General features: G+C 39.1%; 1 protein-coding gene across 1 annotated transcript in view; it reads right to left on the reverse strand.

Moving 5' to 3' along the window:
- LOC120850521 (lipase 3-like) overlaps window positions 1–14,396 on the reverse strand; it is a 45,491-nt gene that overhangs the window by 14,024 nt on the left and 17,071 nt on the right. The window contains exons 4-5 of the mRNA XM_040223043.2: window positions 10,186–10,297; window positions 7,933–8,083 (exon numbers count right to left, since the gene is read on the reverse strand). Of these exons, the coding sequence (XP_040078977.2) occupies window positions 7,933–8,083; window positions 10,186–10,297 (263 nt within the window). The remainder of the gene's footprint in view (window positions 1–7,932; window positions 8,084–10,185; window positions 10,298–14,396) is intronic.

Here is a 14,396-nt window from a genome sequence, read left to right on the forward strand (position 1 = left end):
TTCAAGAAAAACTTCATGTATTTTGCTCTTTCTTGTTCTAATATGAAGTAATCGCAACCTAGAGGACCAACAAAATTCCAAGTTCCTTGTTAGGTTAAGGATAAGGTTAGTAGTAACCAACGCATATCCATATCAGCTTCGTCGGTACAGGTCGGTGTCTGTTTATTTAATAATTTAATGTTTCGCACGCTCGTAACAAATGGAAATTCTATTTTCTAAATTCACCTTGTCCCATTTTAGGCGCAATCAAACAGCCTCCAGATTGTAACCCTTTCGAATGGCATTTACAAACCCCCCTTGACAGCTGAATGCTAAACACCAACTTTCATTATTATTCTACCAGTGCTCCTAAGAAGAGACGCGATACATTATTTTATATATGTCGTCTTGGATTGAATGAATATAATAGACATACAAAATTTTCGAACTGTTACGGGTCAAAGTCAAAACACACACAAAAAAAAGGTTTTTTTAGAAAACATAAACAGTACATTAAATTTGGCAAACGCTCGAAAGCACCAAACAAAAAATACATTTTATGCTCAATACTATATGCTCTAGGCGGCAATCAGGGCTACGTCCAGCAGCAAAAATGTATATTTAAATACGTGCAATCAGTGTCAAGTGTTGTTCTGATCATGTAAATCCACACAGAAAAAAATGTATACCGTTTAAATCCATCACGAGAAATCCGAAAGGAATTCTCACCGCAATCAAATTTGAAAAAGGAACGAGGAGCCTGATTGGAGACCATGTATGCCCAATATACGGCACAGGTCCAATGGCACTAAAAAGGTTGATCTAGGGAAGAAAAAGAAAAGTAAAAAACGATTAAATCTTCCGACCCTCGCAGCACAAATTTTTTATCTACAATGTGGGGTTCCGAACTTTGGATGCAGTACTTTATTGGGATCCTTTCTTTCAGCTGTCTTCCTAATTAACTGCCATCGCGCCTAGAAAAAAAAATTAATATCGCATAGACAGGATTCATCTCCAAATGTGGTGTTATTAAAGGTTCACGTCTCGTTATACGTATTCAAGCAGTGAATGTTTTGTAATTTAGTAATTTCTAACGTTATATACGTTCTTGGGTTCGCTCTATGCGTGTTTTAAAGATACTCAAAAGTGTGCCCACAAAAATAACCTATTTTCTTTAATCTTTGCCCCTTTACACCCAAGTACTCAGGACTTTCAACGTTTTACCCGAAGGCATGAAAACTGTGTTTGCGGCGTGGCGTGTTTAAAAAAAAAAGTTATTTTGCTAAGGTTAGTGTTGTGCACAAGAAGAATGACCAATGCGACATCGGAAATTATAGGCCTTATTAAATTTTATCTGAATTTTGAAATCGTTTCGAGAAACATTTGTTTTTGCGTTGTTTGATAAACATGGCATCTCCTTCACAGTTTGGTTTACGCAAAGGCCAAACTATAGGGCTTCCTCTATTAGAACAAAAATAATATATTTTTCGAAATTTTGTGGACACAATAACTACAGTATCTTATTGCTTTCCGTAAGGCGTTCGACCATCTAAACACAATCTATTAATTAGAAATCTATAAACTTAGGTATTCGTGGAAAGGCGCCAAGTCTTATTTTAACACATGTCGCACATCGCAAGTGGTACATTCATATGAGCAGCTCTTCTTCAGATATTAAACCATTTGTATCTGGTATCTGGCGCACCCCAAGGAAGTGTTTACGGACATTTTTTAAATATTTTTAATGACGATATTGTGAACTTGGATAAGTACATCAAATATGTAATTTACGCTGGTACAAGCCTATTTTTGGCAACTGCGGTCAGAAATTTGTAAATAGGGAAAATCGAGCTCGAAAAGACTTGGCTAACTAGGATGGCCTTAATGCCTCGACGATTAATTATAGCACAACTATGGCAATTTTATTTCTGCCAAAACAACAAGAATAATAATATTAGTAGTGATATTAAATTTTAAAAAAAGATGTTGTGCGTAGTTTTAAAACACGCGGCGTTATATTTACAGAACCAATGAGATGGGATATGAGGTAAATTTTACTATGGTAAAGCTGTCGCAAGTCGGCTTCACGACCGTCACCACCATATTTTGCTATTCAGGGGAAAAGTATAAGTGCATAATTCATTATTCCTTTCCGATGCGAACTATTTTTTTTTTGGGGGGGGGGGGGGGTGCAATACAACTAATACAAACTTGTACAAAGTACCTATGTTACAGAAAAAAATGCTCAAGAATATCTGTGATATTTTTTATGACCACCTTAGGAAACCTTTTTTTAAGTTTAAATTTGGTGCACGTTTACTGCCTGTATAAACATCGGTCATGTGTTTCCTATAAATGAGAAGTACAAAAGAATTTCTGTAGCGTTATTGACTCAGCTTTTCTTGTACCAAAATTAAAAAAATATGCCCAAATGGAACGGCACACACTTGAAAACTACCTAATATAAAAACAACCAATGCCGAGCACATGCTTACAAATACACTTCAAACCTTGCTTAAGTCCCTTAAGACTACTAATACTGACTTTTTTGTTTCATCAGTAAAACATCTTCAAACCTTTTTATCGATTTATTAATATTTTTATTTTAAGGATGCTGTGTATGCATTTTTACCATGTGTAGAATGTTTGGTAGGAATTTATTTGTAGTTCCTGTTTTTATTTGTTAGCTCTTGGTATTAACTATTATTTGTGCTGTTTCTGTGTTGCTCTTTGTCAGTGCATGTTTGCTGCCGCTGCTGCCATCGAAGGAGGGGTGTCGAGGAGTCGTCAAGCCGCATTAAACAGATTTTTTCCAAGGTCTCCATCCATCATATTTTGATGGAAAAGAAACAGATGATGATGATGACAATATTATTAATATTATTATTATTATCATTACTATACCCTTCTGAATACATTTTCAGCGTTACTGACAAAGGACAACTTTTCAGGTTGGGAAGTGCAAAAAAGACTGAAAAATAAATGACCCCCTGTCCGCTCCCGCGTGAGCACTGCGGACTTAAAGCCAATTGGAAAAGATGAATCGGACTAATCAGTCATAAATAAATTTTGACAAAGAACAAATAAAAAATGGCTTCGTCATTACCCAAGTGGCTCAATTAATCGGTCCAGGCTTGGGCCTGACTGGCGCGAGCTAGAGCAAAATTGGCTCAAGCCTGGCTCAAGCTTCCGCCAAACTGGCACAAGTATCAGCCAGGAAAGTGTACTGCTAGGGTATGCTTGTGAAAGCTAATTATTGCGCTGGTGTCGTTTTGATTTGAATTGGGAGGCTGGTTTGCCGAAATTATGATCGGGTGTTTGTTTCTATCTCTGTTCTTTGTTTTGTTCTCGCTTCTGCATACTTGTTCTTGATTTGACTTGGCAGGCTGGTTAGCCGAAACCTTGTTTACGTGCTGGTTTATTTAAGTTTTTCTTTTTCGCCTCTGCGAACTTGCTGGGTCCAGTCTTACAAGCCATTGTCGGCTTAGACGGAGCCGTAATTTACATACCGAAAGCGTTGTGTGAATAAAAAGATTATTATTTACTCTCTTTCCCACTAATATTCGTTTACTCTCTTTCACACTAGATTTACTCTCTTTCACACTAATATTCCTAGTGTTAGGAAGTATTGGGATCAATTTTGCACTGTGACAAAATATGTAAAACATCTCACTGACGTTTTGGGTTCTAACTCAGGTAAATGTACCATCTATATCTATCGATCAATTTTTCCTTCCTAAATATCGAGAATTGTTCCCTACATGTTTGGGTTAGAAAGGGGGGGAGGGGTATCGCAATATTTGTGAAAAAATCATGGTTTACAAAACTTTTGAATGTTACATTTGATCACGCAGAGTGTATAGCCTTAAACATTTCTAGCCCATTATACTCGGTTACGTTACTTGCCGTCTATCGCCCCCATCTGATAATGTTACGTCTTTCTTATATAAACTGAGATCAAGTTTGGCCGACTTCAATGTCGCAAAACAGCTTCACGCACTCGGCGACATAAATATTGACAATATAAAACCTGCAAAGACAACCCGTCTGTTACTACCTCAATATTATTTCAGAATTCGGTCTTTAGATTACTATACAAGCCCCTACCAGAATAATTTTTAATGGACATTTTTTTTCTGCCTGTCTTGATCACATCAATTTACGGGCTTACAAACTTCTAGTTAAATCCGCTGTATTTTTGCAAAAACTTGCCGATCATTACTTCACTGCCGTTCAGTTAATTTAAAATACCCCTCCTAAATGCGCCACTCCTGAAACACGACAAATAGAAGTTGTTGATCGGAGCTTGTGCGAAAAACTAGTTTCTGGTTATGAATGGGACATCTTAATGCGATGTTTTAGTCAAGAGGAGCTTTACTCTAAATTCATACATGTATAGCGAAATTTCACACGACTCCGTAAAACAGTTGTTACAGTTGAACAGCGATACGCGGAAGATGTGTGGTTGAGCAATGACATAATCGCCGCAGTTAAGTACAAAAAGCTCTTGTGGACGTGTTGCCGCCGCTCTCCCAATACCGTAGATCTTTCAATCAAAATCAAAAGTGAACGAAACCGAATAACCGCAAATCATTCGCTCAGCCAAGCGAAACCATGTTAAACAGAAGCTGGTTGACGCGCATTCCGATTCCCGCATAAAATGGCCTGTCGTTAAAGAAATGCGCGGTGAACACAATGCAAAACATTCTGACGATGAAACGATTCCAAAGTATCTTTCTGGTAACAAACATTCCACGACTACTGCATTTAATCCTAATTTCGGAAATACGTCAAGTGTCTCACGAGAGAGTGGCCATTGTCACTAAGCGGCCATTTGAAAAACGATTCATCTGCCTTCCTTTCTGAAATAAATGAGGAAGCACTACATAGTATGCTGCGTAGTTTCAAGCCTGGATTATTACCCGGTATTTACAATATGCGTAGAAATTGTAAGTCCCTGAAGAGTCTAATTATAGATGTTTTAAACGGTATTATAATATCCAGTAATAATCCTAAATATCTTAAAACGGCAATCGTCTTATATAAAAATGGAGACCATGGTAAAGTTATCGTCCAATCTCCATCTTGCCTTCATTAGCGAAACTCTAAGAAAAACACCTTTTCTTGCTAATGACAGCTTTTTTAGATAAATTTGATATTCTGTCGGCACAGCAGTACGGGTTTATAACCGGAAAAGGCGCACAACCTTTGCTTGAAGATGTTTTTTTTTTTATTTACTTTATAGTGCGTTCCAGCACAACCTTTTCACATGTGCGCTTTTTCTGGACGTGTCTAAGGCTTTCGACTCCGTGTCCCATTAAGTTATCTTGAGTAAACAATAGAGTCTTGGCTTTAGAGGCCCTTTTTGCGCATTGCTAGAAAACGTTTTGTTAAATCGTGCTCAGCTCGTCTCCATATGTCATATTGCCAAAATGGCGTTCCTCAGAGCTCTATATTGTCACCTCTTTTGTTTAATATTTATGTCAACGACCTCCCGCAGGCGCTAAAGCTCTGTAAAGTATTTCAACACGCCGATGATACGTTTTTTTCTTGTCCAGTCATATACGTTACTGTGATGCCGTTGATTTGCTCCAATTAGTTGAAATACGGGTGATGGATTGGTCTTCGGAGAATGTAATTCGAAACAATCCTAAAAAAACGCAACTGATATGCTTTCGTAGTCCGCTAAAATTGATTTTCTTTTCAAACTGAGTATTTTGCATCTGCGAGCCAATAGACTTGTCAACAAAACAAAATATTTAGGATTTCATTTTGATTGTAATCTATCATGGAAATCTCTACTTTTCCTACATCTTTAAAGAGTTACGAGCCGCTTCCTGCACTCTCTACAACCTGCGCATATTTTTCCGACGTCAACGAGAGGATTTCTGGTGCATGTGCTCGGTGTATTGAATACTTCGGTATGGGATAGCTGTGTCGGGACAGTGTACGTACCAATTAGACTCTAAAGTGAACTCTTTACTCAGAGGAATTTTGCAAAGCGTGCAATATGCCTCGAGTCTCCAATCATCTGATAGCCTGTTTAACGACCCTCTATACCAACATGTCGAGCACTATTTTGGCAAACTGTAATAATCAGACACTATTAGAATAACACTTTTAAAAACCCCAACCACGCATGTTGGGCCCTTCCAGATCCGACACCGATTACACCGATGCGCATCATCATACATCTTGGGAAATACATTCGTCTGTACTACGTACCTGTCTTTTTAACTACCTTTACTCTGCTCTATTTGATGTCAAATCTCGAGGAGGTTTGAAACGTCAACAGAAAGCTTTATGTTCAGGCATGTAATGTTGTATTTACCTGCCTATGCAATTTTTCTTTGCTCTTTTCACTTTCCCTGAACTCTGTGCATTGTGCCGTAGCGCACTGCCTGTACATATTCCCTTTTGTCGCGCGTTCTGGCTCTCTGCTTTTTTTTTATTTTGTTCTAGGTGCGCATTGAAGTTAATAATTTAAGGACTAGTATTACAAGCCTTTATTGCTTTGATGCTCCCGCTATTCTACATTGATATACTTAAAGTACCTGCAATAAATGTATTATTATTAATATTAAAATTATTATTATTATTATCATTTTTTAAATTTTATTATTATTATTATTAAAGACCCTACACGGCTCGATTAACTCTCCCAGCCTTCAGTACGAAGTGAACCTTAGAGTCCCACGTCTGCCTACACTGCTTCAATCGTCATTTTATATAGCTCGACATTTTAGCCACTTAAACCCGATCCGAAGATCAGCTGAGTGTTATAGCCACTACTCTGATACAATTGATATTTTTAACTCACGCGGGAGTTAGTTCGGAAACGCTGTTGGAAACTTCCTTTTGCAAGAAAAGGGCTGATCAATATAAGGGTCGATGTTTGTCAGTACGATATCCAAGTATTTGCTTTTTGCTGTCACACGTTGTGATGTCTGTTTTGTGTTTCTGGTTCCCTTTGCTGATTTCTGTGTCTTTCGTACTTGTTCATATTTTTATTCTTAGACTGGTTAACTACGTTCCCCTTCTGCACTTTTGTATGTGTGTGTGCTTTTGCTCGTTTTTTTAAGTGCCCTAGCACTGAGACCGATTGGTTGTTCCTGGACACTATAAAAACCCTGATGAATTGATTGACTCATTTGATTATTATTATTAATAAATACTCCGCATCAACGCAGAGCCGTGGTCTAACTAATAAGAGTGCTCTGCTCTTGGCAGCACTGTGACATAATGCCAGCCCCAAAGAGTGAAGTTGAGACTTTATATTTCAACGCAGCCTTTATTTGTTCAAGCATTATCAGGCTCATCATATAAATGCGCGTTTAATATTATTCTAACTAGAGATCATCTACCACAATGTCATTACTCGCTGCATGGCTCATGATTGTGGGATTTAAATATATATATTTAAGTTTATGACGTTGAAATACTATCACTTTTTTAAACATTGCTTGGCTGATTTTTACATTGAACCGGGTCGTCATATCTTCATAAACAAGTTATTAGCTTTTGTTTTTCTGTGGTAGGTACGACATAGCATTAAAACTCAATAGTTGGATAGCACTTTTACAAATACGAACTTTGTCTATAAAAATGTACAAACTTAAAAAAATGTGGCTTATACTGTACAAGGTTCTACATTCAATCGAGTAGACCTGAAAATACCTGTTAAACTGTTTATGTGAAGGACAAACACAACCACCTTCAACTAAAGGGACCATTGACTTCTCGACCTGTGATAAATATTATAGATATGGCTTATTGGCAATTTTAAGGCAACAAATTCGAATTTGGCGTTCGATGATATCATTTCAAGGTGCCCGAGTACTGCGAACTTGAAATGAAACACTTCGCAATCTCTAGAAATATGTGTGCAGCAAACAGTTAATCGATAGTTTTACAAAATGCGAAGGTTGTGCACGAGTTGAGTTGAGTAGTTACCTTTCCGTTGTAAGCAGGCCTTTCGGACAGAAGGGCAAACATCATTAATGCACCTTGGGACCACCCCACGTAATGCAAACGTTTTTGTCCCGTTTTCTTCAAAACAAAATCCAGCATTGCAGGTAGATCAATTGTGCTCAATTCATCTGCACTGAAAGCAAACATAGCACGTCCCGGTCGCAACATGGTAATTTCGCAACGATAACAAACACTAGAACACACCAAGGACAGGTTCACACACTTTCGATTGCTTTTGGACGGAAAGGTTTAAGGGGGGTTCACACTTCAGTGACCAACTACGACCGTCTCCGTCACCAGCGGTTTTTAAGCCACTTGTGACTGCTTGCGCCTCAACGCGCAACAGCGATTGCGATGGTAAGCTGTTTATAAACGGGTTGTGTGAAAGTCGATCATAGTCGGTCGTGCATGTGTGAACCAGCCTTCAAAAACGGTTCCAAGCATCTTGTGACTGTTTCTGACCGGCTACGCAGCAGACCGCAATCAATCACAAGAGGCTTAAAAGGGGGTTAGAGGTTATTCGGTTGTAAAAAGCAGTCACAACTACGTGAACTAGCATTACAAGTCTATTACCACCGTTAACACAACCTTGAAAAGTGCATCTGTTGCAACGGATTATAGCCATCATGCACTAATCTGAATATTCTCAAGCTGCTTAGGACAATAATATTGATATTGGCAACTTATAGAAAGCACCCTCCGGCCATCTTTTCAACCATATCATGCCACTTCAAAGGGGAGTGTTATGCCTCAGTGTACAGGTATAGACTGGGCATTTTCCGAATATATAAGTTCACCGATGTTTTATTAGATACTTGTATATGTATAAGGCACCCTTTTTATGGATCCTCTGCTGCTTCTTTTTTTTCTGGGTTTTTATACACAAGTAAATACAATAGTGTGGTTATTTTTATTAAGATCTTTCATATTACCTTTTAAAAGAAAGTAGCAAATCGAATCTAATGAGAAGGCGAAACCAGTCTAATGAACAGGTGACGCGCTCGAGAAATAAACTTCAGCGTGGGCGGAAACAAAATACGCGAGCAGAAGCAGTTTGAAAGGTGAAGTTACAACAGCAATAAAGAGGGTGATGAAAAAAAATGGACAATAGAATATCCCAGGCACTTAGCATCTGCAATCTGAATTTTAAAGTTTCAACTCTACAACCAACAAAAACATATTTGACTAGGTGACACTTGTCAGGCAGAACCAGCAGCCATTGATGCTGCGATTGAACCTCTTTACTGCTTTTATCTAAAAAGCCACTTAACGCAGCGTCATTGTCCAACGGTTATATGCAACTAATCAGGGAATTTAGAGTCGCGCAGATGGCACATATCTCCTCGCTCGAAACTTGTGGATTAATGAATCCATGGGATTTTTTGTGCTCCGCCTACTATGGGCCTCGAGCGAGTAATCATTTATATTCAACCTTTTTATGCGTCTACCCATGACTTTATTTGTTTAATACTCCGCTCTTTCAAATGTAAGGTAAGCAAGTTTGAAACGAGGGCAGATCTCTCAATTGAAATATTTCCGTGATGATTATGGCCATGTCGGTCCGTTGTTTAGTTGATACCGTGACATTTTTTTGAATCACCAAACATGATCATTCTACAATAAATTGTCTAGAAGTACAGGAAGAATTCCAACAGAAAATGAGAGAAACCAAAATATTTCCTTCAAAAATAACCTTTTCAAACCAAAGACTGGTGTAGTAAAACATCTCCGGGTAATAATCCAAAGAAGTAGTGATTCTTGCCCAAATTTAAGCATACATCAGGCATTGGAAGTAATAAAAATTGAGGGAAAATTACTAACCACATCTAAAGCAATCTGTTTAACAATAATTCAGAAAATATATCAAACATGTGTGGCTTCACTGAAGACCGGAAAGTGGCACTTAGCTTAGCCTCTTCAGGAATACACCTCGCAGAGAAATGCAGGTTGCCATTTTGAGACCAACAAGATACCCGTTTCAAGTTCTTCCTTGCAGCTTCGACACTCACATTTGGGTGAAACTTTTGCGTTTGAGAGAGGCTAGTTGTATTTTAATCTTTAAATTCATATGTTTTTGAGGCAACATTTATCAGTACATTCAAACGAGAAATGTAACTTGCATTTTTAGAGCTCATGTCAGTAAACATTCCTCTTTCAGCAGGCCTAATATTAAAAGTAACCAATTAACATTTTTGAAAAGTTACATTAATGTCATGATGAAAGAAACGCTCTTACCTAAAATCCCAGAACTCTTTCTCAAAACGCGTTAGCCACTTGTGCCTCGTGTATCGGGTTCCTCGGTTATTTCCCAACCAGACATCGTACCCGGCATCCGCAAGAAGGAAACCTAAAAACGTAAATATAAATTTGTTTTAGTTTAGTTGTTCAATCAGCGGCACTCATTCATTGAGTGAAAGCTGAAACTTCCGCTCACGAGTATTATGAAATGTTTGACCACGCCTTCGGGAAATTTCAAACTACACCACTACAAGCGGTAAATTACTTTACATTGCCTCCCCCGTAACCGTCAGCTACAACTGTCAGCAATTCGTGGCACCAATTCAACCGGTGATGAAGCATTGTATGTAAAACATTTATCCTTGTCCCCTGAAAACAATTGGCACCGCTCCTACGGAATTTCTTCACGAACATTGTTTCATTGAATTATACAGGATGTGTGTTCACGCCTTGATCATCTGTTTTCAAACAAACTTGTGATTGCAACACAAATATGGTATGTGTAGGTGAGTTATATTGCTGGGGAGGCGTAATATAAGGGGCAAGTCATCACTACAAGTCAAACGAATAATTTTAGTTTGTTAATTAACCTTATAGTTCGTAAAAATAAAGCCATGGTATGAATTAAGAGCTTGCTTAGCGTCATCGAAAATCACTAAATTGGTAAATATTTGCAAGATATGGAGCACGTCAAAGGTGAGATGCTGCGCTAAAGTTACATCTCATGCAACAGCCCCAAAGCTGGCGTCTCGAAAACGCGGATGCTAAACCCGCGGAGGTGTTGTCAGCCTTTTCGCACCTCTAGCCTTGCGCCTATCGTACGACTGAGAAGTTCAGCTTGCCACCGCACTTGGCAGGCACTTAAAATATTGTCAAAATTGACTGATTTAGATATTTTCAATGACGCTCATAAACTTTCATGGTAGAATCAGATGTACATTTTCACTAATTAGAAGGCTTTTATTTCCAGTTTTTTTTTTTTTACAAAAAGAAAGAAACCAAGACAAAACCTGCTGTTGCAACTTGAGCAGGTATTCTCTCACTAAAACACGTCGACGAGAAAGGAACATCGTAAGAAGAATTGTAAAGTTAAACGCACCAGCACGAACATAGCTGCTCACATTATTGCACTAAGGGTGCGCGAGGTATTCGAGAACACAACTCCATGCTGAATAACTTATTATACTCTTACTATGCCCATCTAGACGCTTTACGTTGCCTTCGAGTGCATCTGTAATCTATGTGAATTATCAATATCAAAATGGAAGCTTTCTGATAGACACATGAACTGAAAAAGCATGCCGTCCTGATTTCCTTGGCCGCCGCTCATAGCATTTTGGTTATAGCCACCTTCTTGACTTTGTGAAGGTTCATTGCTTTCAGGGTCAGAAAAGAATTTTAGGTTTCTGACAAAAATAATGCATCTTTGACCAAGCGAAAAAAAAATTCTCAGCGGTCATACCTCATGAGGAGGGTTGAGTTTGTCTGGCAGGCTGCAGGACATAGTTAACGACGACCCCAGAAAATCAATGAGTTTCGATTGCCAAGCAGCTCGAAGTGGCAGAACCCACTCTCAGGCTTGTGATGCTTCAGGATACTACCCTAGCAGCACACTTCGCCGGCTTATATTTGAGCCACACTGGCGCAAGCTTGGAACAGGCTTGAGCCAAGTTTACTCTGGCTCGGGCAAGTGTGACCCAAGCCTGGGCCCAGCAAGTGTGCTACTTGGGTAAATACGAGTCGTAGTAACAAAAAACGGGCAGTTTATCTCACAAAAGCCCCAAGAAAACAATGTCATTTGGTTCAAGCACGTGTTAAACAAGCTAGAACATCCTAAAGAACCGGAAGTGTTTTTTTCCGATGGTACTAACTTTTAGTTAAGAACAAAAGGAATACAGGAGGAATGAGAGGTTACTATGGGTGAACCTCGATAAGGTTCCTACGGACATGCGGGCAAAGTCTCTTTCATTGTGATGAACCTAGCCGTTGTGAGCAACGAGGGTCACGTCATGCCGCTTCACGTTTTTCGTCGGAACCTTAGGATCAACTCAAAGCCTACATCGAGACCCTGGGCACCGCAGTAAAACAATAAACAAAACGTGTGGGCCAGGGGAGGCCGTCCATGGTTCAGCAGGACTCCGGTCCATGCCACCCGGCACACGCAACCCCAGATTGGCTGACTGGCAAACTCCACGAACACGAAACCTCCAACATGTGACCTTCTAACTCTGCAGATGTAAACCCGCTGGACTACTATGTCTGGCGCGTCGTCGAGTGAAAGACCAACAGGATGCCTCCAACACCGAAAAGTCGAGAAAGGGTGCGATTGTGGACGTTTTCGGCCGTTTTCAAAGCCGCTTGGAGTAAGTAATTGTCACTGAAGGTGGTTTTATTGAATAAAATATTTCTAGAACACGAATAGAATAGAATATTTCTGCCAAATTTGGTGCTAATATGTGATTGTCTCTTTGATTTTTTTTTTGTTGCTGAAACCACTGTTACGTTTTCAATTACCTCGCGCATCGTTAGATATTCGCAGAAACTAAAACAGAAGCACAAGCGCAAACCTCCCCGTACCAAGTTACTCAGTCACTTTACAGAAAAACTAAATTCAAACACGTCACAGCACACTGTAGTCAACACATGCATACTTGTATTGTCTGTGATAAAAGTTTAGTTTACACTTTATTTTATTTGCCATGGAGGTTCACGGCTTTTGTTTCCACTTCATTAAGTAACGATGTCAGAGCCTACTGCAATGAAGCAAAACCATAATTGGTATGAGCGTTTATTTCTCTACATATATCATCTTGACCTGTGACATACCTTCAATAAATTTGGACAAGCATAAAGTTCAGGTAAAGCATGCCACATTATGCATCGTCGGCAACGAGAACCTATACGACTGGTCAATGGGAATGCCGTTATGTTTTAGAAAAAAAGTTCGCTCGAAGGGTGCAAGAAGGGAATACATGAAAAAAATTCAATAATGAGTGCAAAGATAGCAATTTTACACTTGCTCGAATGATTATCAATTTTTACAGACGGGACCAATAGATTAGTAAATTCCTCAATGTAAATCACCACCGTCCTCATTCCATAACAATTATTCATTCAAAAACACGTACCTAACATCTTGGTGAATTTACCCGAGCAATTTGATTAAACATGACGTTATTTGTAACAAATCAAGTATTAGTCTATTTCGCAATCGAAATAGCACACACTTCGTCTCATCAGCCTTTATGTTTAGCCCATTTACTTAGTATATAAATCTATGTTTGAAATACTTCATTTCCCTCACTCTGTCTTTCAGCCACAATGTAATCTTTAAACAAAAAACTAAAAAAAACAGAGTTGTTTCATGAGCATCACAAAGAAGGTTATCGTTTGGTTCACATTTTTTGATGTACTGTATAAAGCAATTAATAAAGTGGCCCTGGTGGGCTACCCTGAGAAAGCCTAGTTTCCATCTCTAATGGGTGAAATAGAGCACTTAATACCAACAAACTGCGTAAAGTATTGCAGGCAGGCTTAGAGCTGTTCCATTAAAAAGTTAATTAAGATATTTTCAATAATTATTCGGCTTATAGTGATTATCAGGCTCCTACAATATGTTCCTCTGGTCCAGCTGCAAAGACCAGATTAGTGCAGCTTTCTCGGCTTTTTTTCAAACATATCTATAAAGGGCTGTGCGTTGAGATATTAGACATATCACGACTGGAATTTGTTGATTTCTGGTTCACATAATCTCCCAGAGGCGCGTAAATAGAGTAGTCCTTTCAAAACTTAATCCCCCACGTATAGAATTATCTAAATTGCTTGTCATGCGTATTTGATTTAAAGAGGGCAGCTCTTAGGCACCCGTTTCCGGGTTGAGCGCGTCGCCGTCGCCATCGGCGTAACCGCGCGTTGCATTATGAGACGTTTCCCATAATGACGACACACATGACGTCACTGTGACGTCACGAGGGTAACATTTTCTTGCTTAATTTGGCGGGAAATGTTTTCGCTAAATTTAGCAGGAAACGTTTACCCTCGTGACTTAAAATGTGACGCCATATAACCCGGGAGACTTTTCGCGCTCAATTTCAACGACATCAACACGTTGGACCACTGCATTCACAAAACCTATATAGCCACTAGCAGCTAAATACATGCAGGTCACCTCTTATGCGCCGAGACACTGAGAGAGAGGAGGAGTCGTC

The sequence above is a fragment of the Ixodes scapularis genome, unplaced genomic scaffold (genome assembly GCF_016920785.2).
Source record: "Ixodes scapularis isolate PalLabHiFi unplaced genomic scaffold, ASM1692078v2 PGA_scaffold2__306_contigs__length_199485367, whole genome shotgun sequence".
Lineage (NCBI taxonomy): Eukaryota > Metazoa > Arthropoda > Arachnida > Ixodida > Ixodidae > Ixodes > Ixodes scapularis.